The sequence below is a fragment of the Puma concolor genome, chromosome A2, assembly GCF_028749965.1.
Source record: "Puma concolor isolate L17-30 chromosome A2, mPumCon1.1.hap2, whole genome shotgun sequence".
Lineage (NCBI taxonomy): Eukaryota > Metazoa > Chordata > Mammalia > Carnivora > Felidae > Puma > Puma concolor.
Genome location: NC_141668.1, coordinates 30,011,521 through 30,036,551, shown reverse-complemented (window position 1 = coordinate 30,036,551; position 25,031 = coordinate 30,011,521). Strand labels below are relative to the sequence as shown.

The window sequence follows — 25,031 nt, the reverse complement described above, 5'->3', positions numbered from 1 at the left end:
CCGCGTCGGGCTCTGGGCTGATGGCTCAGAGCCTGGAGCCTGTTTCCGATTCTGTGTCTCCCTCTCTCTCTGCCCCTCGCCCGTTCATGCTCTGTCTCTCTCTGTCCCAAAAATAAAAATAAACGTTAAAAAAAAAATAAAAATAAAAAAAAGTTTAATCCAACAAAACTAAGTGTTTTTGTATTTTGTTTTCTTTCTTTTTTTTTTTTTAATTATACTTTCTCCCCTTTTGGCAAATTAAGATCCACTTGCCTGGAAAACAAAACCTAGAATTCTTACATTTCTCATTAGCATTATTTCTTTATCTTTGAGCTGTTTACCTATTCTTGAAACTGTGACATATGGGAATTTCACACCTAGTGGGTATATTTTCATGTAGCGGTGGCATGAGACTATAATCATTAAAAGAATATACACAAGTAAGAGTAACTGCAACAGTTGGTGACATTTACCAATTAGAATTATGGTTCTTTATCCCTCCTTTAGTGTATGAAGGGTAATTATCTCTGATAAATTGCTGAAAAAGATGTAATTTTCCTTTTAAACAGTTTCTACTTACAGTACAAATGTGTTTGGATAGGAGACATTATCACTGGTTCAGTGCTCCTTTGTGCAAAGACTCTGTTTTATGGCAGTAAAATTTACATACTTTGGAAGTCACTACATCTAATTCCATTATTACACGTTATGCATCTAATTTCATCATTAGATGTTATCTTTTATTAGGAAATGAAGTTTTGTTAAAAAGTAAAAAAAAAAAAAAACCAACTGAACACACTCTGTTAAGGCTTCATTTTTTGGGGGGGTGTAAATGAATGGGAATGCATGTGACTGCTTGGCAGAGACAACAAATTGCTACACATATTGGTACAAGTGGGTGTCCACTAACCTTATCAAAGTAGAGGTCTATTAAACCTCAAAAACTGTGGATATGGATGAGGTTTTATCAAGAATATTGTAATCTAGAGATCTAAATTTATTATTTTTTATTTTTTTCATTTTTTTTTTAAATGTTTATTTTTGAGAGAGAGACAGAGCACTGGAGGCAGAGGGGCAGAGAGAGAAGGAGTCACAGAATCCGAAGCGGGCTGCAGGCTCTGAGCTGTCAGCACAGAGTCCGATGTGGGGCTCGAACTCACGGAGTGGAAGATCATGACCTGAGCTGAAGTCGGAGGCTTAACCAACTGAGCCACCCAGGCGCCCCTAGAGAGCTAAACTTAGAAATCTGTTCTATATTGATAATTATAGATTTCTTAACGAACATGAGAAAACAACAATTAAAACTAGGTAGCAAGCACGCTACGCATTATCTACCACTTAAACACTTTTTTGCCTTCCACCATTTACACCTCTGAGATCCTTGGTTCACTAAGCACTAACCTCTCCATCTTGTCTGTTAGGGCAGTAATCTCTAAATCAAAATAGGAATCCTGAATTCTAATTTGTTTCAAAAAAGAACAAAATTTGGCTAACAAAGTTAACACAAACATCACAAAATTCCCCCATGAGCATAAAGAAATCAGTGAGTGTGGAGGGAAATATAGTATGGTGAGGAGCGTGTCTCTGACATTGGCGGCATAAGTAACAGAATACACCAGTGAGTGAGTGAGTTTAAGTAAGGGTGCAGGCTCCAGCAAAATTTTTTTTTAAGCGTTAATCACTAGTTAACCTGGTGGGATGAAAATGCCGTTTAGAAAAGGAGAAAAAAAATTCCTTGTTAATTATACGCTGCAAATGCTCTTACTTCCTGCTGCTCTACCTAATCCCACAGGTGCAAGTCTTCACCCTCCCTATTCATGGGTAGGTGGGTGCAGTGCTGCCCCGGTCACTTTCCACAGCAACGGATTTAGATGCAGAAGAAGCCGCTTAACCTTCCATGGGAGGTTAACAATACACTATGCAAACACTTTCATGGTGTCTGTTTAACAAGGAGACAGATTTTTAAATATACTATTCTAGTCTCAAAGATTAACCAGAAGCTACAGTATAATTGACTTAATGTGAAAGTGCGCTTCTCATAACCTAAAAAAGCTTGCCTTGAAGAAACAATCAAGGGTGGGGCTGTGCTACCCTGATGGGTAAGAATCTGCATGCGTGGATCTTGTGAGGTTTGAAACAACTGAACACCTTCTCAGTGTGAAATTGTAGTAGGAGCAGTTTCTATGTCAGCTCTGGCATTTCAGATACAGAAATGGTCTGTAACTGATCATCAGGGAACACAGGACGTAATTCTACAAACACACAACTTATCCCAGCTATCGTTAACAATATATATCTTTCTTTCACTGTTCAACATATTTTTTCATTATTCTGACATTCATGCAGCCATTTCTACAGTGTTACATTTGAGTGAAAATGTTCTTAAAGTTAAGGTTTTCAAAAAGCATTTGGAGTAGGTTTAGTAAGTTATATGTTCTCAAATATTTTCAAAAATAGGTTTTGAGTATCGCTACGATGATTATGGTGTAAAAAATATATTTTACCAATTTTGTACAAAGTAGAATAATTATATTGTATCCACGTTGAAAAGCAAAAGGAAATAAACAGAACTAACCCTTCAAACTACGTTTATGCCATCTTAAATATCATATCAGCCCAGGAAGAGGAATAATTCATAAAAGGAGTGGGGGGGAAGAAATGTGAACGATGAAAATGTCACAATATGAAGTTTTCAAGATTTCTAATAGTAGTTTACCTAACTTTTTAAAACAATAAAACAATTTTCATTGTTCTTAGAAAACCCTCCAAACTGTTATTTTAAGCAGTGAAGCAGGCAGAGTCACCTTTCTCTCTGTTAAATTTAGCGGTATTCAAAATTCCATTAATTAACACTATTATACATTTTGACTCCAAATTGGGAAGTAGAAAATTCTGAACTAAAGATAATGGCACCCGCATCCATTTGAAAACGTCTTTTAGACATAGAATGTGCATGTTTTACGTATGTATGTTTCCTTTAGTCCCATATTTCTAAGACAGAGATGGTTCCATGTCTCCAGAGTTCTTGCTCTGGAAAAGAGTCTCCTGTCTGCTCCCTGTGAGTATAGTTGGTAAACAGCACGTTCCCAACACAATGCTATGAGAGTATATCAGAATCTGCTATTATTAATATTTGTGTAACTTCTGTAGTCATATTGTTTTCACTCTTCAGTTCATGTGAATGCTTCACACTATTTCTTCTACATTGTGATATATTATTCACAGGTCTAAGCATTTGTATGTACCAACATACAATATTGTTATTTGATATTTTGTTGTATTGTTGGGGGAAAATATCTTTCCAAAGAGGAGGTTATTTTAAGTATTAAAAGGAATACTGAATAATGGTTTAAAACATTAGCCTGAAACCCTCAAGGAAAAGAGGCAGGTTGACTTTAAACTGAGACTTATGGGCTCAATTTTAATCTTACTATGTCTTGCTCATTTGAGCCTATGGGCTTCTAGAATCTCTCCTGTTATTTCCGATCTGTAATAAAGATCACCAACATCTCAGAGTTCAGAGGAAGAGGTGCTGATACAGGACTACCAGACAAGAAAAGTGCCAATATAAGTAGCACCTAATTCCTTTATAATACTCTTATTTTCATGAGTAATGATTATAATGATGATGAAGGTCCTCAATCTCTCAGTTTGTAACAATGTTCACTAACCTTTCCCTTGTCTGCCTACAGTTGTTACGACGTCAACCACAGAAATGACACTAAGGACTCAAAGGCCTGAAATTAAAATGCTGTGGCTATCATTTCATTTAGCTTTTAAAATTTAGATTGACTGGAATTGATTTTCTCAGTCCCAATTTGGAACATTTCAGATTTTGGCTCAAAGGAGACCTGAGGATGTTAGAAGCTCAAAGCCAGAGGCAGTCCATGGATTTCCCTTATATGAGAAAAGCCAGCCAGAAAAAAACAAAACAAAAAACAAAGGAACAAAGATGAGAGAAGCAAAATGCTTATCTAGAAAGGGCAATAGGCACCCTCCTCTTCTCCTGGAATGGTGAGACTTTAATCTGGTTCTAGCGTGCATCTCTCCCTCCAGGTGAACATGCCCAGGGGGCAGGTGCTTCACTCTCTGGGTTCTGCCTGGCTCTCAATCGGACGTAAAACACTGATATTCAAGCTGCCTCATCTAAGAAATAAAAAAAATATCCGAAGCAAAGGAAGGAGGGAAAATGCCATGGTCGTTGAACTGACCAACTATAACTTTATTTTTAATTAACAAAAATCCTTATTCAACTTTTAACCAGCAGCAATGGGCACTAACAAACATTATTTTAAGTCATCTCTATGCCCAGTGTGGGGCTCAAGCTCACGACTCCAAGATCAAGAGTCCCATGCTCTACCTACTGAGTCCGCTAGGCAACTATACCTTTAAAAGTCACCAGTGATATACATGAAGTGTTTAATATTCTAAAATAAAAGGAAAATAAATGAAAAATGATCTTACTTGTTCACTGTGGAAGGGAGAAGATTTTTCTTTTGGAAAACAATCATGCTCTGAAGCAAGCAATGGGAACTGCAGAGTAGTGTATGAGAACAGGAAGCATCACTCCAGGTAGAAGCAATAACAATCCTATTTATTTCAGTAGTGCTTTACCTTTACAAAGAACTTTTATGTTAATATGTTCATCGAACCTCCTAAGAGCCGAATGAGGGAGACAGCACAGGAATTACCCATTATCCTCAGCGCGAAGGTGGGAAAATGGAAGCCCAGGCGTTGGACAGCTAGTAGGATGCAAAGGGTGGGATCTGAACTAAATCTTGGACTCCACAGCAAGTCTGGATATTATAGAGCTGAATTCAAGCCATACTTTGGGGAGGTGGAAGATTAGAAATCTTTGGCAAGTGTCATAAAGAAGAGAGAACATTTGAAAGAATTATTAATGAAGACAAGACAAAAAGAAACCATCTCCATTTCTCAGGACAGAAAACCAGGATCAGGCACCAGCACTGTGAAGCAGATCAATGAGGAGTTTCTCCTTTGCTTCCTCGTTGTTCATGGTCACAGTCATCCTTATCATGTCCCCCAGGTGTCTTTAGCTGTGTCACCTCACTGTGTAGCAGGGAGGTCATATGCAATGTGGGTGCAAATGGAAACAAGACAATTTTCAATAGGCATTGTGGACACACACACACATACAGACACACACCAACATGCTTCATAACTAATACAGCCTATAATTTAGTCATCTATAAAATGAGCGAGGATGTTATAAAAACTGGATGAGTCCTACTACAATGTTCTATCATTCTGTGACTTTTTAAAAAATGTTTATTTTGAGTGAGTGAGAGAGGGAGAGAGAGAGAGAGAGAGAGCATGGGCAGGGGAGGGGCAGAGGGAAAAGGGAGACTCCCAAGCAGACTCCATTGCTCAATGCAGGGTTCTATCTCATGACCATAAGATCCTAACCTGAGCCAAAATCAAGAACTGGATGCTCAAATGACTGAGCCATCCGGGTGCCCCTATCATTCTGTGAACTCTTAAGGTCTGTCCTATTCCAACCTTTCCAACAACAAAGCCCAAAAATGCCACCTAGAAGGTGATGATGAGAAAATGAAGAGCTAGGAAAAAAATATTGTGGAGAAAGGAACAATGCCTGTCATGATTGGCCTGGAGTTAGAGGATTTTTTGCAGGAAGACCACAGAGTATTTATGAAGAGTAAAGACTGTCAACATAATTTATCACAGTTGCTGTTGACCTCAATCAAGGGGCTGAGGTAGTATTTGTCAGGTTTCTCCATGATAAATCTATCCCCCACCCCTTCTCATACTGCATTCTTTAGAAGGAAGTCACTATACATGGCCTCAGGTTGTAGGGACTCATCCTGCCTCCTTGGGAGTCAAGTATCTATGTTAATTACTGGGAAGTCTTCTTAAGGGAGATTTATCTATCTCTGCATTTATTTGCTCAATCATTTAGTTGCATGAGTATGGACTAATGGATATTTATTTTATACTTTGGGTTATAATCTAATACTACCTAACTTATTTAGTTGCTCAAATTATCCTATCTCGGGCCCTTGGGAGCTCTTCAGGCTCCTCGTGTGTCTCTTTAGCACATCCTCTAATTGTGGGTTTTTTCTTTCCAACACTTCTTTTACTTTGTCACTGCAAGATGCTCCAGGCTCATCTGGTAGATTTGCTGCCCCAGTCCTAGCATCTGCCATTTCTCCAAAGAGTCCTGGTTCATTTTACTGCAGACTAGATACTAAGATCTGGGCACTCGGTGTGGTTGTTGCTACTGGGGTATCATTGCTTCTGGGTTCTCCCAGCTAACAAGCCAAGGAAATATATGTGTATATCTATATTTCTGCATGTACCCAGCACCGTATTAAGCTCAAGACAAGTTACACTGATGACTCCAACTCTAATCCATTACCACATGGATCATTCTAGCCTCTTCCTCTTGTCTCCAACCTCTCACTCCCCACAGTCAGAAACTTGGCTTTCACCAAATACCATCTCTTTACTTAACCATTCACTTCTAGTGCATAGGTGTAGGGGAAACAGTCTGTCAACTAGGCTACAATGCTTACGTACAGTTCCCTTTGCCTTTATTTTTACAGACTCTATTTCCAAAGTTACTCAAATCAGCACTTTTTCCTCCATCTTTTTCAATGAGATCACTCCACACATTTGCAATAGAATTAGATTTTTAAAAATACCAGTCTCCTGGGATCCCATGATATCCTAATTGTCCTTTTAAAAATTTACCTATGCTCAGGTTCAATCTTTGTGCCATAAAGTTAGGTTTTGACAAATACCTAGTATTATGTAACCATTATAGTATCACACAGAAGAGTTCCATTGCTCCTAAAAGTTTCCTGGGCTTCACCTACTCACTTCGCTGACCTTGAACTTATGGCAACCATTAATCTGCCTTATAATCTTTATAGTTTTGCTTTTACTATAAGGTGATATAAATAGAATCATATAGTGTGTAGCCTTCTCAGACTGGCTTCTTGCACTTGGCACTATGCCTTTAAGGTTCATCCATGTCTTTATGTGGCCTACCAGCCAATTTTTCTTCTTCTTTCTTTTCCTTCCTTCCTTCCTTCCTTCCTTCCTTCCTTCCTTCCTTCCTTCCTTCCTTCCTTCCTTCCTTTCTCTCTCTCTCTCTCTCTTTCTTTTGCTGGCTAGTATTCTAATTGCTGCCTTTGTCTATTGAAGGATATTTTGGTTGCTTACAATGTTTGGTGATTATGAATAAGGTTGCTATGAACATTCATGTGCAGGTTTTGGTGTGAATACATGTTTTCAAATCTGTTGGATAAATACCTAGAAGTGCAAACGGTGGGTTGCGGGTAAGACTCTTTAGCTTTGTAAGAAACTGTCTTCCAAAGTGGCCGGACCATACTACTTTTACAGCAGCAATGAATGACAGTCCCCGTGGTCTGAAAGCCCTGTCAGTATCTTGCCATTGTCAGCTTTTCTTAAATTTAAATTTTAGCCACACTAACGGGTGTGCAGTGGTATCACATTATTTTAGCGTGCATTTCCCTACCAATAAATGATGCTGAGCATCTTTTCATGTGCTTATTTGGTATCTGTAAGTCTTTGGTATAGTATCCATTCTGATCTTTTGCCATTTAAAAAATTTTTTTTATTGTTGAGAGTTCTTCGTACATTTTAGACACAAGTTATTTACCAAACGTGTGTCTCTGGCTTGTCTTTTCATTCTTTTAACTGTGCAGAACAGTTAATTATTAAGTCCAATGTACACTGTTTTTCTGTCATGGAGGTTTTGGTAGTGTACCTAAAACATCATCACCAAACCCAAGACCACATATATTTTCTCTTATGTTTTCTCAGTTTCATAATTTGCGTTTTACTGGTAGGTTTTTGGACAGTCTTGAGTTAGTTTTTGTGAAAGGTGAACCACTGTTCTTTGTTCTTGTGAGGTTCTTCTAAAAAGAATGCTTCAGGGAGGCATATTTGCTGGTGTTTTAAGCATAAAAAACAGTAACAGTCAACAGCAACTTACAGCTTTTGAAGTTAATATTCACAGGCATCAGTAATAATCTGCCAAGGCCAGACTATGTCTATGGTTTAGTATGCTCTGCTAGGAGGGGACAGTGTGGGGGGACAACTTGATTTAATAATGGTGCTGGTAAGCTGGAATTCATCTACAGTTGTAGCGGTTTTCATGCTCTGTCTGTTTCCCTATCTTTTTCATCCTGGACACTGAACGGCTTGTGGGCAGGCAGTGTATATTTTTATCATGTAAGCCCAGCACCTAGCATTTAGTGTTACATAAATATTTAATTAGTGAGTTCAGTGAAGAAACTGAGCTTGTGTAATATAGAAAGTAAGAATTTCCCAGACAGTATATCCCTTTGAATAGCCACCACACCCTTTGGGAAGAGGAGGCATGATTAATTATCATCAGATATTTGAAGGGCTATCATGCAGAAGAGGGATTAGAACCAAGGTAGAATTCATAGAGGTACAGAATTTCAACTCATTAAACGTGAGAGGAGGCTGCAATCACTGAAAAAATTAAGAGAGACTGAATGAATTTTTGTGAGGGATATTGGGGGAAGGGCTTTCGGCACCTAGAAGGAAAATGAATAAACCTCTTTCTGTATCTTTCAACTCTGAAGTTCTGCAAAGTCTAACAGATCTAGGGCAGGGTCAGGTTAAGAACTTCAGAAGCCCTAAGAACGAAAATAATTATTGTTTCCCGTTCCATTTATGATTCAAAATAAAAACAAAACTGTATTATAAAATATGTGCTAGGAATGCCAATGAATTTCATGTGTTCCTATGATTCCTTGTCTTTTTCTAAGATAGGAAATATAAACTATTGCCCTTAATTTTCCCAGCCTCTCTTTCGTGCTGTCACTTTGCAAGACCCTACATGTGATTATTTCTGCTTATTGCCCAGTGCTGATTTTCTGATTCTATGTACAAGACACGGAGTATGTCAAGACTTCTTTGGGAATCATTTGTAAGATTAAAACAGGCTTGTTACAAAGAAACCCCATGCAAAGGCAGGAAACTCCATGGCCTTTTCATTTAAAGTATCTGTTTATACTCTTTTAAAAATTTTTAAAAATGTTTATTTATATTTGAGAGAAAGAGAGAATGAGAGTGAGAGAGCGAGTATGCAAGCAGGGGAGGGGGAGAGAGAGAGAGGGAGACTTAGAGCCAAAGCAGGCTCCAGGTCTGAGTCACCCAGGGGCCCCACCATTTATACTCTTAACTACAGAGAACAAACTGATGGCTACCAGAGGGGAGGTGGGTGGGAGGATGGGGCACATAGGGGAATGGGGATTAAAGAGTACACTTATCACAATGAAAAAAAAATATAAAATGATACAAAAATCCATTTATAATAATTATAGCAGCAATAAATCTGGGGACTATCTAGTCCACAGTATAAAATGTGGTTCTGCATTTTAAAGATAAGAGCTATCTACTACTGGTATACAAAGCTTGCAAGGATTCAAACCACTAACATTCATAATGACAATCTAGATGTGGTGCTGCCCAAGCACAATCTTTTTTTTAAAAATTTTTATTTTTTTTTCAACGTTTATTTATTTTTGGGACAGAGAGAGACAGAGCATGAACGGGGGAGGGGCAGAGACAGAGGGAGACACAGAATCGGAAACAGGCTCCAGGCTCTGAGCCATCAGCCCAGAGCCTGACGCGGGGCTCGAACTCACGGACCGCGAGATCGTGACCTGGTTGAAGTCAGACGCTTAACCGACTGCGCCACCCAGGCGCCCCTTTTTTTTTTTAATTTTTTTTTCAACGTTTATTTATTTTTGGGACAGAGAGAGACAGAGCATGAACGGGGGAGGGGCAGAGAGAGAGGGAGACACAGAATCGGAAACAACCCCAAGCACAATCTTAAGCAAAGATGACTTCTATTCCGTTTCCATTTAGTTTTAATTTGTAAACTTTATTTCCGTTGTGTTCAAATTCTTTGAAAAGTGATACATATGCCAATATATATATCAAACAGAACATATTAGGCCTTGATCATATACGTGATAGTAGGATGAAGGCAAAAACTAATTTGTCAGGATTATCAACTTAAAAATGCTGCACTAACTTGATTATATTTATCATGTGAATTTTTTTTTTAATGTAGGCATCACACCCAGCATGGAGCCCAAAATGAGGTTTGAACTCACAATCCTGAGATCAAGACCCTGAGATGAGGTCAAGAATCAGACTCTTTACTGACTGAGTCACCAGGCACCCCTATCATGTGAATTTTCTAATTGTAGCTCATGGTATCTTAATCTTTGAACAGATTTATAGGTTACAAATTATTTCCCAAGAATTTTGTGAAAAACCAAATGTTAAAATAAGTGAAAACTGATTTATAATACTTTTGTGTTTAGAAAACTAGTTCTTTAACTGGTCCATCATTATTGTTACTTTGATTCCTATAAGAAACCTATTACAGTTTTTACATAAAGGGAAGAGAGAGTGAGCATTTTTCTACAAAAAGAATGAGGCACTTTCTATCCCATCTTAGAGTATGTAACTACCCTCTGCAACTGACATGTTCTCACAATGACTTGACCTCCAAAAGAGTTCCCAAGTTAAAATGGACAATATACACTGAAATAACCATGTCAAGCCTTGCCATGAAGGCTAGCACTTGCTTAAGGAAAATAAACTGCTCCCTTAGGAATTGGCACTTACTGTTTTGAAGATTTGAAATAAACCTGTGGGAAACCAAAATTATTTAAAAAAATTATATATGTGTGTGTATATATGTATACACACATGTAATACATGTAACACACATATACACAGTTTTCTGAGAGAGACAGAGACAGTGTGAGTTGGGGAGGGGCAGAGAGAGGGAGACAGAATCCCAAGCAGGCTCTCTACTGTCAGCATGGAGCCCGACCTGGGGCCTGAACCCACGAGACCATGAGGTCATAATCTGAGCCATGAAACCATGAGGTCATGACCTGATCCGAAACCAAGAGTCTGATGCTTAACTGACTGAGCCATCCAGGTGCCATATACATATATATATATATATATATATATATGCACACATATATATATACATATGTGTGTATATATACACACACATATATATATATACATATATATACATATATGTATGTATATATATATATATTTATTTTTTTAAAAACAAATGGAAAAATACTTACTGGAACATCAACATATTTTGCAGCTGCTTTCACCTTAAGTGGAAAAGAGATAATTATAAGAATTATTTTCTGAACTGTTAGATAAGTACTGTGACAACAGTCAAAAGACAGAAGAGAACTCAAATACTTACAGTGAATGACAGGATGGATGAAAAGAAAGTGCCTTCATCATATCTTGACAGCTTAGACAACACCCCTTCCAACACTGAAACAAACTGTAATTGTTTACAGTGAGTATCTAGAATATTTCAAAATAATAACAGGGCAAACAATCCCAAGACCAACTTCTCCCACGGCACAAAAATGCACATCGAAGCGGTGGTGTTGACTTGTTACATTTACTCTTTCATTTTGAAGATGGGCTCAAAGGTCCTTTTCCATTGCTGGAAATAATACACAAGGTTTGTTTTTGTTTTTTAACAACAAAGAATAACATGTAATAGCAGTCTGGTCACTATACATGTGAGATAACTTAAACCATTAATAAATAACTTGAAATTCCTTAGACTGTTCCTTAAAACAACTTTCAACTTCAATATAGATGTGTAGAAGCAATGACGGTGAAGTTTAATCAAATTCTTTTCTATTGTAAATCACTTGACCATTCCCCAACTTTTTCTATCTATAGAAGAGGATGAATAAAGACCAGATAACGAAAGACATTTGTAACCTCTGAGGCTCTTGTAACACTGCAATCAAGTCTGATATCAGTTAACAGGCATTAACCAAGCAGTTCTAATTGGGACATACAAGGATCAAACCTGCTTTCAGAAGCTTACAAAGCCGTTGGAGAGCTAGAACAGATAAACACACTGCAGGCAGCAAGGTAAAGAGTACTAGACTGAGCTTATATAGCCTGATTCCTATACTGACTACTCTGTGGGCTCAGGCCAACTACTGCATCAATCAGTTCCCCCATCAGTTAAAGTGTGTGTGTGTGTGTGTGTGTGTGTGTATGTGTGAAATTAAATTTGCCTGACAAGTGTTGTACATTTCTAAAATTTTATATTTCTATGAAGTGAAAAGACGTATATACCATAATATGATTAAAAATGTAGGAAATTACATTTCAGCGAGTGGCAACATTGAACTCTGGCAAGATGATAAAGAAATTAGTTAAGAATATACTGCCCTGCAACTTTCCTCTTTAGAACTAAAATAATATGCACTATTGACAAATTATAAACTCCCAAAGGGAAAATACTGACAAGGTTTTTTAAATACGAAAAGGGAAATTAACGAAGGCTGGTTTTTGTTCACATAGCAGCTTCTTCAACAAAGTGATAATAGTTCTAGGGACACAGCTTATTGGTCTCTGGTGACCAGAGAACTCACTGAGAGTGCACAGGAGATAATCTTTTCTCTATGGCTGGTCAATTACTGCAAAATAGTTTATGCAAAAGAAACAAAAACTTCCCTATAGGTTTCCCCATCACATCATGTGCGACATGATGTAAGAACACAGAAACAAAATCATGCAAACTGCTGACTAAAATTTTATTTTTAAAGAATGAAAATTATGTATGGTTCGTTAGTTATCCTAAGGGATACAGACAGCAAAAAACACAAAATTATAAATTGCTCACAACTACTAAAAGTCAATTTAGCACTTTCTTCCTGCCCATTAGGATTTCTTACCAGTCACAGTTGGCTAACTCAACTTGATGTGGTTTGCAAAGACCCAGAAGACCAATACTCCAGGGTTATGTCAAACCAGGGGAAGGGAATTCCAAACTTAATGGCCCTCTGTGGAAAATGCTTCATCTCTTCTAACTCCAATCTTGAGAGAGCCAGTGTGTGCCAGGTGATCTCATTTGCCATGAGGAGAGCAGAGCGACAATTGCTATGGTTACCGGACAACCTGAGCCAGTGAAGGCTCTAGCATGGCACCTGGTTCTTGGTACCCTCGAGTGGGTATACGTGGACACACATGGGTGGTGCTGAGGGACAAGGCAAGGTAGAGGCAAGACGCCTGTGGATGGATTTAGAAGATCTTAGTTCAAGTTGTAGCCACGCCAATCTCTGGCTACACGACAATAGTCAAGCCATGAGCTTCTCTAGCTTTAGACTCATCAGTCAGAGAGGGAAAGAAAACGGCAGCCATCATGTCCATCTTAGAAGGATCAGTGAAGATCATTTGAGATATTTTATGTGCAGGAACTGTAAAAACAGCAAAATACTAAAGAAATGCAAAGAACAAACTATCCATTATATAGGTCTAGAAATGTATAAGTCACAGGGTAATAGGCGTAGCCTTAGGATTGTTTGGGGATAAGGAGTAATAATGAGTTTGGTTACCAGTGAATGGGTCTAATTCAATTTAAAGATACCTACTGAGGCAGAACAGATTTGAAGCTGTAAATCAGACGACCTGCATTAAAACCCCATCTGCTTTAAGGTCGTTTGGCTGACAGCAGAGGAAGGAGGCTTTGAACATAGGTGGTCTGGCTCCAAAGCCCATGTTCATTACCAGTAGACAGTTGTAAGTATTAAATAAGTAATGTGCTCAGCATATAAGTATTCAATAAATGTCATTCTGTTATTATTGAGTACCTAATGTGCAAAATGCAGACAATAGGAGTCTCAGACCTTTCCTTTCAAGAACACACAAACTAGTGGAAGAGACAGGCAGAAAGTTTTAAGGTCCAGCAAAGATGGGCAAACAGTGTAACTGAAACAGGAGGGGGGAAAGCATGGCTTTTAACTGGAGGACGTTAGGTAAGCTTCATTTACAAGGTGGCACAGGAGCTGATCTCAGGAGGGCAGAAATGGAGGGTCAGATAAAATGACACTCAGGGAAGCCTACTGGTGGATGGTTTTAGGGCAAAAGGTTCCCCACTGCAGCATCTGGCAGCCTGTGTGCCTCACCATCTCTGGTGAGAACCGAGCCTGGGTTGTAACCGTGTAAATTCTACGTAAGGACCAGTTGGCTGTTGCATGCATTTCACAACATTCTTTGCCTCCATTTTAACAATAGCGGACAGTGTCTCCTTGAGTTCCTCTCTACCCCAAATAGTCCTTGGGGAGGCATAATACAGTGGGGACTTTTATGTGCTTACATGGCAGTGAACAGCATCTGCACCACCGGGATCAACCAGCCCAGCCATACAGTTCCTACAGGAAGGCTGTCTTTGTGAGATTTCTACGAGACATATGTGGTAGAAGAGCTGCCTTAGAAATCAAACTCTATTAAAATCAGGATTGACTAATAATGATATATTTTCCGTCTGGCTGTTAATTGCACAAAACAGCAAGATTCCAAAGAAATCCAGTTAAATGCTGGGTTTAGTTGCTGTGTCTTTAACCGCTTCCTGTGAACTTTCTCAGTACAGCTCAGGGAGTATATAAACACTTAGGGGTTTGCCTTGTGCTCTCTGTTCTCCTGAGGGTGTCGGGTTGGAATGAAACACTGTAATCTCTTTGTTTCCCTGCTCTTTATTGTAGATGCCATTTACTGGGTTTGTTTGAATAATATTTAACACCTAAAGTCTGTCTGGGTAATTACCAACTTTGCCTCACTAGCACACTCTCAAGGAAATTAAAGATGAAAAGCACTTTGAAATAACTAGTAGAATGAAACATGAAGTGTGCCACAAGGCATGTTGGTTTCAATTTCCTGTTGAATTTTAACAGGGTATAAGATTCATTTTCCCATGTGCACGGAAAGTAGACCACAAATTCTAAAAAGTTATTGGGAGGATTCCAGCTATAGATTGGTGGGTTCAAAACAAAGTTCTTGTTTTTTCAGCTATATTTCGTGAAATAAATAAGGGATATTCACATCATCTGCCCTGCAAATTGTAACATCTTCCACAGAGAAGAGATTCATCCAAGTAAGACTCATTGTGAAAAACTAAGTTCTTTCCTTTTCTTTTGGTGGTGGGGACGGGGGCGAGGGTTAGTGGTGCTGGAGATATCTATTAGCAGATGTTTTATGTTTATTTGGTAAGATCAGGACTAGCTAGTCTTGTTAAACATCCCCAGGGAACCAGAATACCACGGACTGGTTTCTTCCCCGAATCAGAATGTTAATGTTATGATACAATGCAATGGTCCCTCCCTCAGTCACTTTTCTCCAACTGTGAATCCATTTCTCTGAACATTTGTTCCAGTGGACTTCCAAAGGGTCTTTCCAGATTTTCCACATCTGTGTCAAGGATGGACAGTATTCGAGTGATGGCTTTGGCAGCATGTATACTAAAATCGGGATGACATAGAAAGATACAGCATGATATCCCTGAGCAAGGAGATCTAGTATTTGACGGCAAGTATTTATTTGTAACATACCTCATTCCACAAAATATCTAAGACAATTTCTAAAATGGCGCATTCAGCACACACTTCTCTCCTTTACCCTTGCCCCACAAATGGAGTGACCCATCAAATTTTGTATTTCCTCTCTCCTGATGGCTCCTAAGAAACCTTTCAGGCATATACTTGTTTTTGAACAGGTGTCTTCTGAATATATAGCCTTGATCTGAATGAGTAAATTTAATCAAATTAATCTTAGGTTGAGTTGGTGAGATACTTTAATTACAGAATCTAGGTAGTCAGGTTTGATGTATCCTCTGCTCATCTTATTATTAAGAGAAATTCAGGGAAAACATTCTAGGTTGTCAGAAAGAACAAGGGTGTGTACATATATATTTACACCGACACATTTATAGCTGTATGAACTCAGTGAGGCAGTGTATCTTCTTTCCCAAATCCCGTTTTGCAATAATTGAGGATTTAGGAAGTTGACTAGATTACTCTGCTCTTTTACTTCATACCCAGAATTTACTGAGCTCTGTTACCAGAGTGCATTATGGGAGTGGTCATTTTCTCATTCTTTGCTCTGTTAACCATTTCCCCCAAGCACTTCCTTCTCTCATCTCTCACAGGTTTTCTTCAGCATCCTCATATTACACACAATAAATTCCATTCTCATCTGCCTGCCCATGCCGGTCCCACAGCATGTATGCCTGTCAAAGGAGGGACACAGGCTGGTCAGTACAACCCAGACATAGAGGGCACACCAGAAGCCTGGGAGGTGGAGCACCCATTCTTTTCCTCTCTGCTCTTGCTGAATTCTGTGCAGGGTTGTGGGAAGGTGACGGGCCTAGGGACCATGAGGATCAAGTCCTGGCTCCACAGCTACCTACCATGGGAACCTGGGCCTCTGTTTCCTCACCTGTGAACAAGGGGACTGGACTCTGGGGCAAGCCCTGGTGATCAGGCTTGCCTTGGGAGATGGAGCCCCGTAAGTGGAGCTGTAGGCCTCCTTCCCTCTTCAATCAGAGCACCTTTGCTCTGATCAGTGTTGTACTTTAGGGGGCTACCCAACATACACTCGAGAACATTAAATGTGTCTTATAAACATTATAAAAATGTTTGAAAATCCCAGGCTAGAGGGTCTCAGGGTTCCAACTGTAGCACTGTGTGTCCTACGTGACCCTACCACCTGGGGAGAAAAGATGCGGGCCCCCAGAGACTTCTATAAAGAACTCTATATAAGGATTTTGTTTTAGACTGACAAAAGGCTATAGATAATATATTTTTTTGATCTAATACTCATGCTTTTTTGATGAGGAAATTAAGTTGTGTAGGAAGACCCAGATGGTAACATGAAGACACAGGAGCAGAGTTCAGATCTTCTGACTATCCCACAATTAAGGCAACTTAATTAATATAGGGTGGCAATAAATACAACATTTTTTGTTTCCTTTCCTTGGCAAGATTCAATGTTCCTGTCACTTTTTTTTTTCCCTCCCTAAAAACAATCTAAGTCCCTTTTTGGGTAGAAGCATCTTTCATTTCTCCATAGGGTCTCCAGTTATGCAAAATCTGCCTAAGAATAGTAGCCACTGACATAGAATCATTTCCAATGGTTGAAATCTTATAACCACATTTGGTTCCATACGCCTTCTCTGAATTCCAGACCCAACTATTATGTGAATGTCTCCTTGATCTCTCGTCCTTCAGATCTCTCAGAGGCAGCTCAGTCTCAACATGTCCAATACTGACATCATGGTCTTTCTCTCAAAATCCATTCCTCTTTCAGGCACCCTGCATTAGTCGATGGCCTCAACGTCCATCCTGTGCTTCAAGCCCTAAACCTAGGAACCATCCTTAGGGTTGGTTGGTTTTCCTTTCCCCAATACTAACCCTGGGTCTGCTATAACAGAATGCTCTGGACTGGGTGACTTATAAACAATGAACAATTTTTGCTCAGTTCTGGAGACTGAGATGTCCACAAACAAGGTGGAGGTATACTTGGTGTCTGTTAAAAATCCACTTCCTGGTTCAAAGATGATGTCTTTGGCTGTGTTTTTGTGTGGCAGAAGGGGCTACGGAACTCTGTGGGGTGTTTTGTTTTTTTCTTTTTTCTCTTTTTAAAATAAGGGCACTAATCCTGTTCATGAGACCTCTATCTTCATGACCTAATTACCTCCCAAAGGCCCCACCTCCTAATACCATCATCTTAGAGATTAAGTTTCAACATATGAATTTGGGTGGGGGGACACAAACATTCAGCCTACAGCACTCCTTAAGTGTCTTTGAATTAGTCCACCAGAGATCAAACATAACAGTCTCCATCCTACCCTCTCTGTAACCTATTTGCTACAGGTAATTCAATGAATCTTCCTATAGTGCAAATATGATTAATTCCTTACCCCTACTTGCTGCCTCCCCAACCCTTTGGTGGCTTCCCACTGTTCTTGGATGAAGACATTAGGATCCTCAGGTCTGAAGTTGGGCTTTTCATTACGATTCCACTCTGCCTCTTGGGCACAGAGTTGGGAATCATTAGTATATAAGGTCAGAAGTGTGAAAGTCAAAGAAATTTGTGAAGTGAGTTCAAAAGAAGACTAAAGATGGAAACTCAATAATACCAGCATTTAGGTGCTAGGTGGAGAAAGGACACAGAGAGGGAACACCAAGTTTTTTTTTCTAGGTATGTAAAATGTGCATGCAATTGGGACATGTACTGCTGAGTGCTACACGTGACTGAGAGCCCTAGCTCATTCTCAAGTCATTTGTGAAGATGTGTAGTATAAGAAAAGGATATGGAGGTGACTGAAGAGAGGAGGTAAAAAGAAGGGAGGATTCTAATTTATCCAAATGTAGCAAATAGATTTATCAATATGCACAGAATAATTAAAACTTGGGAAGAAACATTTGGAATACAACACAAGAATAATATTCATTATTCTATTCATCTACTTTATGTTGAATTAATTAACATGCTAGGATAAAGTAAAAATGTTTAGGACATGACTCTTGAAATTTGACAGGGTAAAGTAAAGATAGTTAATTTAGAAGTAACATATTTTAAGTTTTAGGGGGTTTTTGCTTTTCACTGATTTCCTGATCTGGAACCTGTAGGTACAATGGATTAGGAATCTGAAGCTCAGAAGTTTGATTCGGGACTCTCACTTATTATGTGTGTGGTCAATTCACTAAACTACTTTGAGGATTATGTTTCTATCTGTGAAATAGACTACCCATCCCATAGGTGTTTCACAGTAGGTATTTCATAAATGCCTCTTTTTTAAATGTTTACTTGTTTTTGAGAGAGAGAGTAAATGGAGGAGAGGTGGAGAGAGGAGGACAGAGGATCCAAAGTGGGCTCTGTGCTGACAGCAGGGAGCCTGATGTGAGGCTTGAACTCACGAACCATGCTCATGCTGAATAAAGACACTCCTTGGTGATAAAAAAAAAAAGGGGGGGGGGGCGCCTGGGTGGCTCAGTCGGTCAAGCATCCGACTTCGGCCCAGGTCATGATCTCACAGTTCGTGGGTTCAAGCCCCACATTGGGCTCTGTGCTGACAGCATAGAGCCTGGAGCCTGCTTCGGATTCTGTGTCTCCCTCTCTCTCTGCCCCTCCCCAGCTCATTCTCGCACTCTGTTTCTGTCAAAAATAAATGGACTTAAAAAAATTAAAAACAAAAAACCATGGTCACGAACCATGACCTGAGCTGAGGTCAGACACGGTTTTTTAAAAAAATTTTTTACGTTTATTTATTTTTGAGACAGAGACAGAGCATGAACGGGGGACGGTCAGAGAGAGGGAGACACAGAATCCGAAGCAGGCTCCAGGGTCCAAGTTGTCAGCACAGAGCCCGACGCGGGGCTCGAATTCACGGGCTGCGAGATCATAACCTGAGCCAAAGTTGGATGCTTAACCGACTGAGCCACCCAGGTGCCCCTGAAGTCAGATACTTGTTAAGGGACTGAGCCACCCAGGCATCCCCATAAATACCTCCTTTTAAAATATCATTTCTTCAGAGAAAACAAATGTGAACACACCATCTTAGAAGCTGTTTTGTTTTTAAACACTATACGGAAGTTTAAAGATCTTTCACAGGATAGCCTGGATAAGCGATTCATCAGAGCAGTGGTTCTCAAAGTCTGGCTCACTGAACCTCTATATCAAAATTACCACGGTGACTGGTTACACACATACATTCCTGCTCCTCTTCCCAAGTTTCTGACTCAGAATTGTTGGAAAGCAGGGCATGGAATCTACATTTTTTTTTTTATTTTTTTTTCAACGTTTATTTATTTTTGGGACAGAGAGAGACAGAGCATGAACGGGGGAGGGGCAGAGAGAGAGGGAGACACAGAATCGGAAAGAGGCTCCAGGCTCTGAGCCATCAGCCCAGAGCCTGACGCGGGGCTCGAACTCACGGACCGTGAGATGGTGACCTGGCTGAAGTCGGACGCTTAACCGACTGCGCCACCCAGGCGCCCCTGGAATCTACATTTTAACAAGATCTCAGGTAATTTTTTTTGGCACGCTAACATTTAAGAACTGTATTGCAGATTATCTGTGTTTGTTTAATGAAAGAAAAAACCCACCATTTACTGTCATCTCCTGTGGGAGCTTAAGATGGCTGGTTCAATCTGTCGAGCCAGTTTATTTTATAATTCTCAACCAAAGAATTGAAAATTATTAATAAGTACTGTTAGATTATAGGAGAAATGATCCATAGAAATGATCCATAGAAAAAGACTAACCTAGACCTGATATTAAACAATCAGTTTTTTACTTTGTCAGAAAAGCATGCAGAGCCCTGCCTGCCTTCTCTGTCACCCTCCCCCAGCACTGACCCCACCAATAGACTAGTTTCTTTCTCTGCCCTCCCCCTACCGCCCCCCCAAGAGAAAACTAGTCTCTTTTCCTACCCTCCCCCCACCACTTCCCACCAATGGAAAACCCAAACTAGTCTCTTTTCCTTGCTGCCTATTTAACCCTTTACCAACTGCTTGCTATCACACAATTTAAGTTTTTTTTGTAAGTTTTATTTATTTATTTATTTAGTTAGTGTGTGTGTGTGTGTGGGGGGGGGCAGAATCTCAAGGAGGTTCCGCGCTGTCAGCGCAGAGCCCACGTGGGGCTCGAACTCACTAAACCTTGAGATTGTGATCTGAACGGAAATCAAGAGTCAGATCCTCAACCAACTGAGCCACCCAGGCGCCCGACCAATTTAATGACTTCCATTATGACCCCTTCTCACAAAAGACAACTTCCACAGGAGAACTGTGAAGATGAGGCCATACCAGCCGAGTAAAATTTGCCCGGATGAGTCACAGACAACGAAGGTGCAACGTTAAGCACGTTTCACTTCAGTGGGCTGTCCGTGCAGGGCTGCACGTGGCTGAGGGGAGCACGTAGGCTCCTGGGAGAAGGGAAACCTTCCTATCCTTCCCTGGAGCTTTGTTCTCCAGGGGTTCACTTCTCCCACCACCTGCTGGATGGCTTCCCTGTTAACCTTTTCCCTTACTTATTGTTGGGGAGTGTGTGTTGTATGTGGAGGTATAGATAATTCTTGCGGTAGAAGAAGTCAGGAGACCAAGAACAAACTGGAGGGGTGGTGCTATTCTAAAGTCATCTTTGTGGCTACTTTCCATCTTAAGATTTGCTATGAAAGAATTTGGAAAATACAAACAAAACAAAACAAAACAAAACCTGAAGAAGACTCCTCTCCCCAAATCAAGTATAATCTCACCATTCAGAGAAGCTCTGTCAACATTTTGTCAACATCTTTTCTCTATGTGATGAGAATTTGTATCATACTTTATATTTCTAAAATACTAAGCTTTCATTTTCACTTAACAGTATATTATGAAACTTTTCCTTTATCATTAATAGTCTCTGAAAACATAGTTTCTTAATATAGATGTCCCATAATTTACTTCACCTTCCCTTACTGTTAGAGATTAAAGTTGTTTCCAATTTTTCATTAAATGTAATGTGACCATATCAATGTATATACATTTTGTGCATCTCTCTTCACAGAAAAAAGTGCAAAAATGATTATTAGGTGAAAGGGTATTAAAGTACTCCATACAGTTCCAAACTATCTCTACAAAGGTTGTAACAATTTATACTCCCATAGACAGGAAATATGAGTGTCCCAGCTCACCTTTTCTACAACCAAGTGTTAGCTTAAAAACGAGTTAGAAAAAATAGTGTATTTTTCTTCATTCTTTTAGGTTTATTTTCATTCATTCATTCATTCATTCATTCATTCATTCATTCATTCAGAGAGCAAGAGAGGGAGGAACAGAGAGAGAAGGAGAGAGTCCCAAGCAGACTCCACACTGTCAGTGCAGAGCCTGATGCAGGGCTTGAACTCACAAATAGTGAGATAATGACCTGAGCCAAAGTCAAGAGTCAGATGCTTAACTGACTGAGCTACCCAGGCACCCGAGTTTTTCTTCATTCTTTAAGTTATTAATGAGGTTTAACAATTTTAATGCTTATTGGGCATCACTCTATTTTCTAAGTAACATGTTCTTGGTTTATTAAGTTAAGGGTGTTTTTTCCTTTGCTCTTTGTACATTCTTCCAATTGTTCTATGAAGTCTGATTTGAGGTCCTTTGATCGAGCCTTGCAAGAGCAAGGGCTATATCTGCTCATGTGAATGTGCCCCTGGACCATGTCCATTCTGGCTCCTTACCCTCTTGAGTTCCGTTTTCTATGTCTTCCCCTTGCAGACCCAGATCTCAAGTGTCACTCGTGGAAGTCTGTTACACCTCAGTGGGGTTTTAATTCATCTAATCATTTGATGGAATACTCATTTATGCTTCATCTCCACTTACACAATTAAAGGCCAGAGCCTTTGTCAAAGGTGTTTGGAGCCTCACACTGGAAATCGTGGGAGCCTTCCCGGGAGTGGAGAACATCAGAGTCCAGGCGGCCAGCTTTCTCTGTCTGCCTGAGACCAGCCTAGAGCCTCAGCACTGTTGTCACAACAAACAGGCTCCATTCAAGGACTGGTGACGACTCAAATCAGTCAAACAGATAAGATAGATAGTAAGAGAACATGAATGTGAAATAATAGGTCTTACTGGAAGACGCGGTTATTTTTTGAAGGACAACAATTGCAAGAAAAGCCAAAAGGAATTGTAAACAAACAAACAAAAACATTAAAAGTTGTTGACAAAGAGTGTTCCTATTTGGTTCAGAACTTCTTAAAATCTGATCGGTTCTTGCATCTATTTTTAAAACTACTATTTCTCACTTAGGTATTTGAAACAAAACACAGACATTTCTACAACCTCTCAGCCAAATATATCTTTGACTTTGATTTAAAAAGGTGAGTAAATAATACATTACCTTTGAAACTAGCAGTGAAATGATTTCTTTTACACTGTTGTCAATCAACTCATCTATCTTCGAATGGTATTGTTGCTGGATGTTAAAAGACAAAGATGCGTTAGTTGATGTGGACACGAAACTTTTGTCATTAAGTCAGAAATGCTTTAAAGCTACTGGTTAGGACATATCGGATTTACTTAAAATGATCATTTTGAACACCAGAAGAACAAAACCTTGAAAACGATCCACCCAATCAACACTTTTTACACTGTGGTTTGAAAATTTTCCCATGTGCACTGTTGAGTTAAGCAGCTAATGGGGTTATTATATAGATGAATTGAGTTCTTATTCTTATTCAGGCAGAGGAATGTGAAGGGTACTTTTTGTCTTCTTCTCTATAATGAAGGTGGCCGTGTATTTTTCTAAAGGGTTGGCTTAGCTGAAGAAGCAAAAAGACTAGAAAAAGATTTAATTAATACAGCATTTCGTGTCTGACAACTCTCATTCATAAGTTATTTTAAATGTGCTCTAGAAATAAAATGAGCTCCCAATTGTTCCCCCTCAAAGGACCGTTTTTGTCAGTGCAGGGAGTAGCAGTTTATACAATTCTTACAATATGCTCAAGCAAGGGCAAAATTAAAATTTCATCAACAAAGGTGAATAGATGGTAACAAATTAATAGGCCATAAAAGGTATAATGGAACAGCACTCACTCCCCATAGTTTTATCGCTGTTTCCTCATGAGAAAGACGCCTTTAAGTAAATATAAAAAAGATGTATTTAAAATAAACCTGAAAGCCTCTTTTTTTTTTTTTTTTTTGCTTTCTTTAGAGAATACTAGAGAGTTGCATTCTTAAATTAGCAGGAGCTTCGGCTTCTGCAGTGTGTGAAGGCACATTCATTTAAACACTAATTCTTCCTTTAGAAGCATTTATCTGACAGCTGATTGTCCCCAATAGCCACTTCACAGAAAATGTGACTTGTAAAGACTAACCCTATCTTGATGGTTCAAGGCTTCTTGGAACAGCTAACATAATGCATAGAGTAAAAGTACTCAGGTCAGTATAAACATTAGACCAACTTAACAGCTGCTGGTTGAATGGTTTCCTAAGATGTAAGTTTTTGAAAGCTATTTTTTTCTTCTGAAAACATGTCTCAAAGTTTCCACACACAACAAAACATCAACTTAGTTCTGCTTTGGAATACATAGGAATGATTCTCCCCCAGTGGCTCTGCCAGTTACAAGTGGTTATCTACCAGCATAAATAATAAAGGAAGCATAATTTTGGAGCCCGTGAATTTCCTTTTCTGCATGTGTAAGTGGGTGTGTTGACAACTGGTCTAAAATTAACCACACACATATGAATATGGAGCTTTCCAGACATGTATTTCACCTAATGCAGGGAAATATTATGTGTCTGTCTGACTGAAAGCCGTACAGATTCCCCAACTTGTGCTCCCCAGAGACGACTGGAACAGTAACACAGAGGGTAGATTTCTCTTATAGTAGTGTTGATTCTTTTACTTTTAGAACATCTTGAAGAGAAGGAAAAGGAAAGGGGAGAAAATAAAGAAAAACAAAGTAGAAGAGAAAGAGCTTCAAGAATCTGGCTGGTAGTTGAGATGGCTGGGAAGCCCCCTACAGACACAGGTACAAAAAGGGTCCCCCAGCGAAGCTGGACAGCTGACCTGGTGTGAGGAGCTTATGCAAATGAGCCCTGCCCAGGCTCTCCCTCCCTGCTACTCTCTTTTCATATCCTTCTGTCTCCAAATTTGTATCTGTGCAGCAGGAGGAAGTGAAATACCAGACTGAGGTTCCTCTTTGGGGTAGAGTCCGAAAGGGATACAGGAGATGGGCTTTAAGCTTCTCACCTCCCTCTTCCCTGGAAAGAACATGTAGGGATCAAGGTGCCCAGACCTCTGAGCAGTTCCAAATTGTTAAATATATACTTGATATGTTTATGTTTGTTGCACATTTTATTATTCATTTTTAACATTTTAAAAAATTGTTTTTATTTATTTTTGAGACAGAGAGAGACAGAGCATGAGCATGGGAGGGGCAGAAAGAGAGGGAGGCACAGAATCCAAAGCAGGCTCCAGGCTCTGAGCTGTCAGCACAGAGCCTGACATGGGGCTTGAACTCACAGACTGTGAGATCATGACCTGAGCTGAAGTTGGACGCTTAACCAACTGAGCCACCCTGACACCCCCACATTTCACTTTTTAAAAATGATTTCTAAAAATGATTTTTAAGTAATCTCTATACCCAACCGGGGACTCGAACTTACAACACC

At 39.5% G+C, this 25,031-nt stretch overlaps 1 protein-coding gene across 15 annotated transcripts in view; it reads right to left on the bottom strand.

Moving 5' to 3' along the window:
- The window catches only part of CADPS2 (calcium dependent secretion activator 2), a 553,951-nt gene that overhangs the window by 29,232 nt on the left and 499,688 nt on the right, over positions 1–25,031 (bottom strand). For all 15 annotated transcript variants that reach the window (XM_086691294.1, XM_086691303.1, XM_086691260.1 and 12 more), the window contains 3 exons: positions 22,756–22,830; positions 11,279–11,362; positions 11,148–11,180 (listed from right to left, as the gene is read on the bottom strand). In XM_086691294.1, coding sequence (XP_086547420.1) covers positions 11,148–11,180; positions 11,279–11,362; positions 22,756–22,830 — 192 coding nt within the window. The remainder of the gene's footprint in view (positions 1–11,147; positions 11,181–11,278; positions 11,363–22,755; positions 22,831–25,031) is intronic.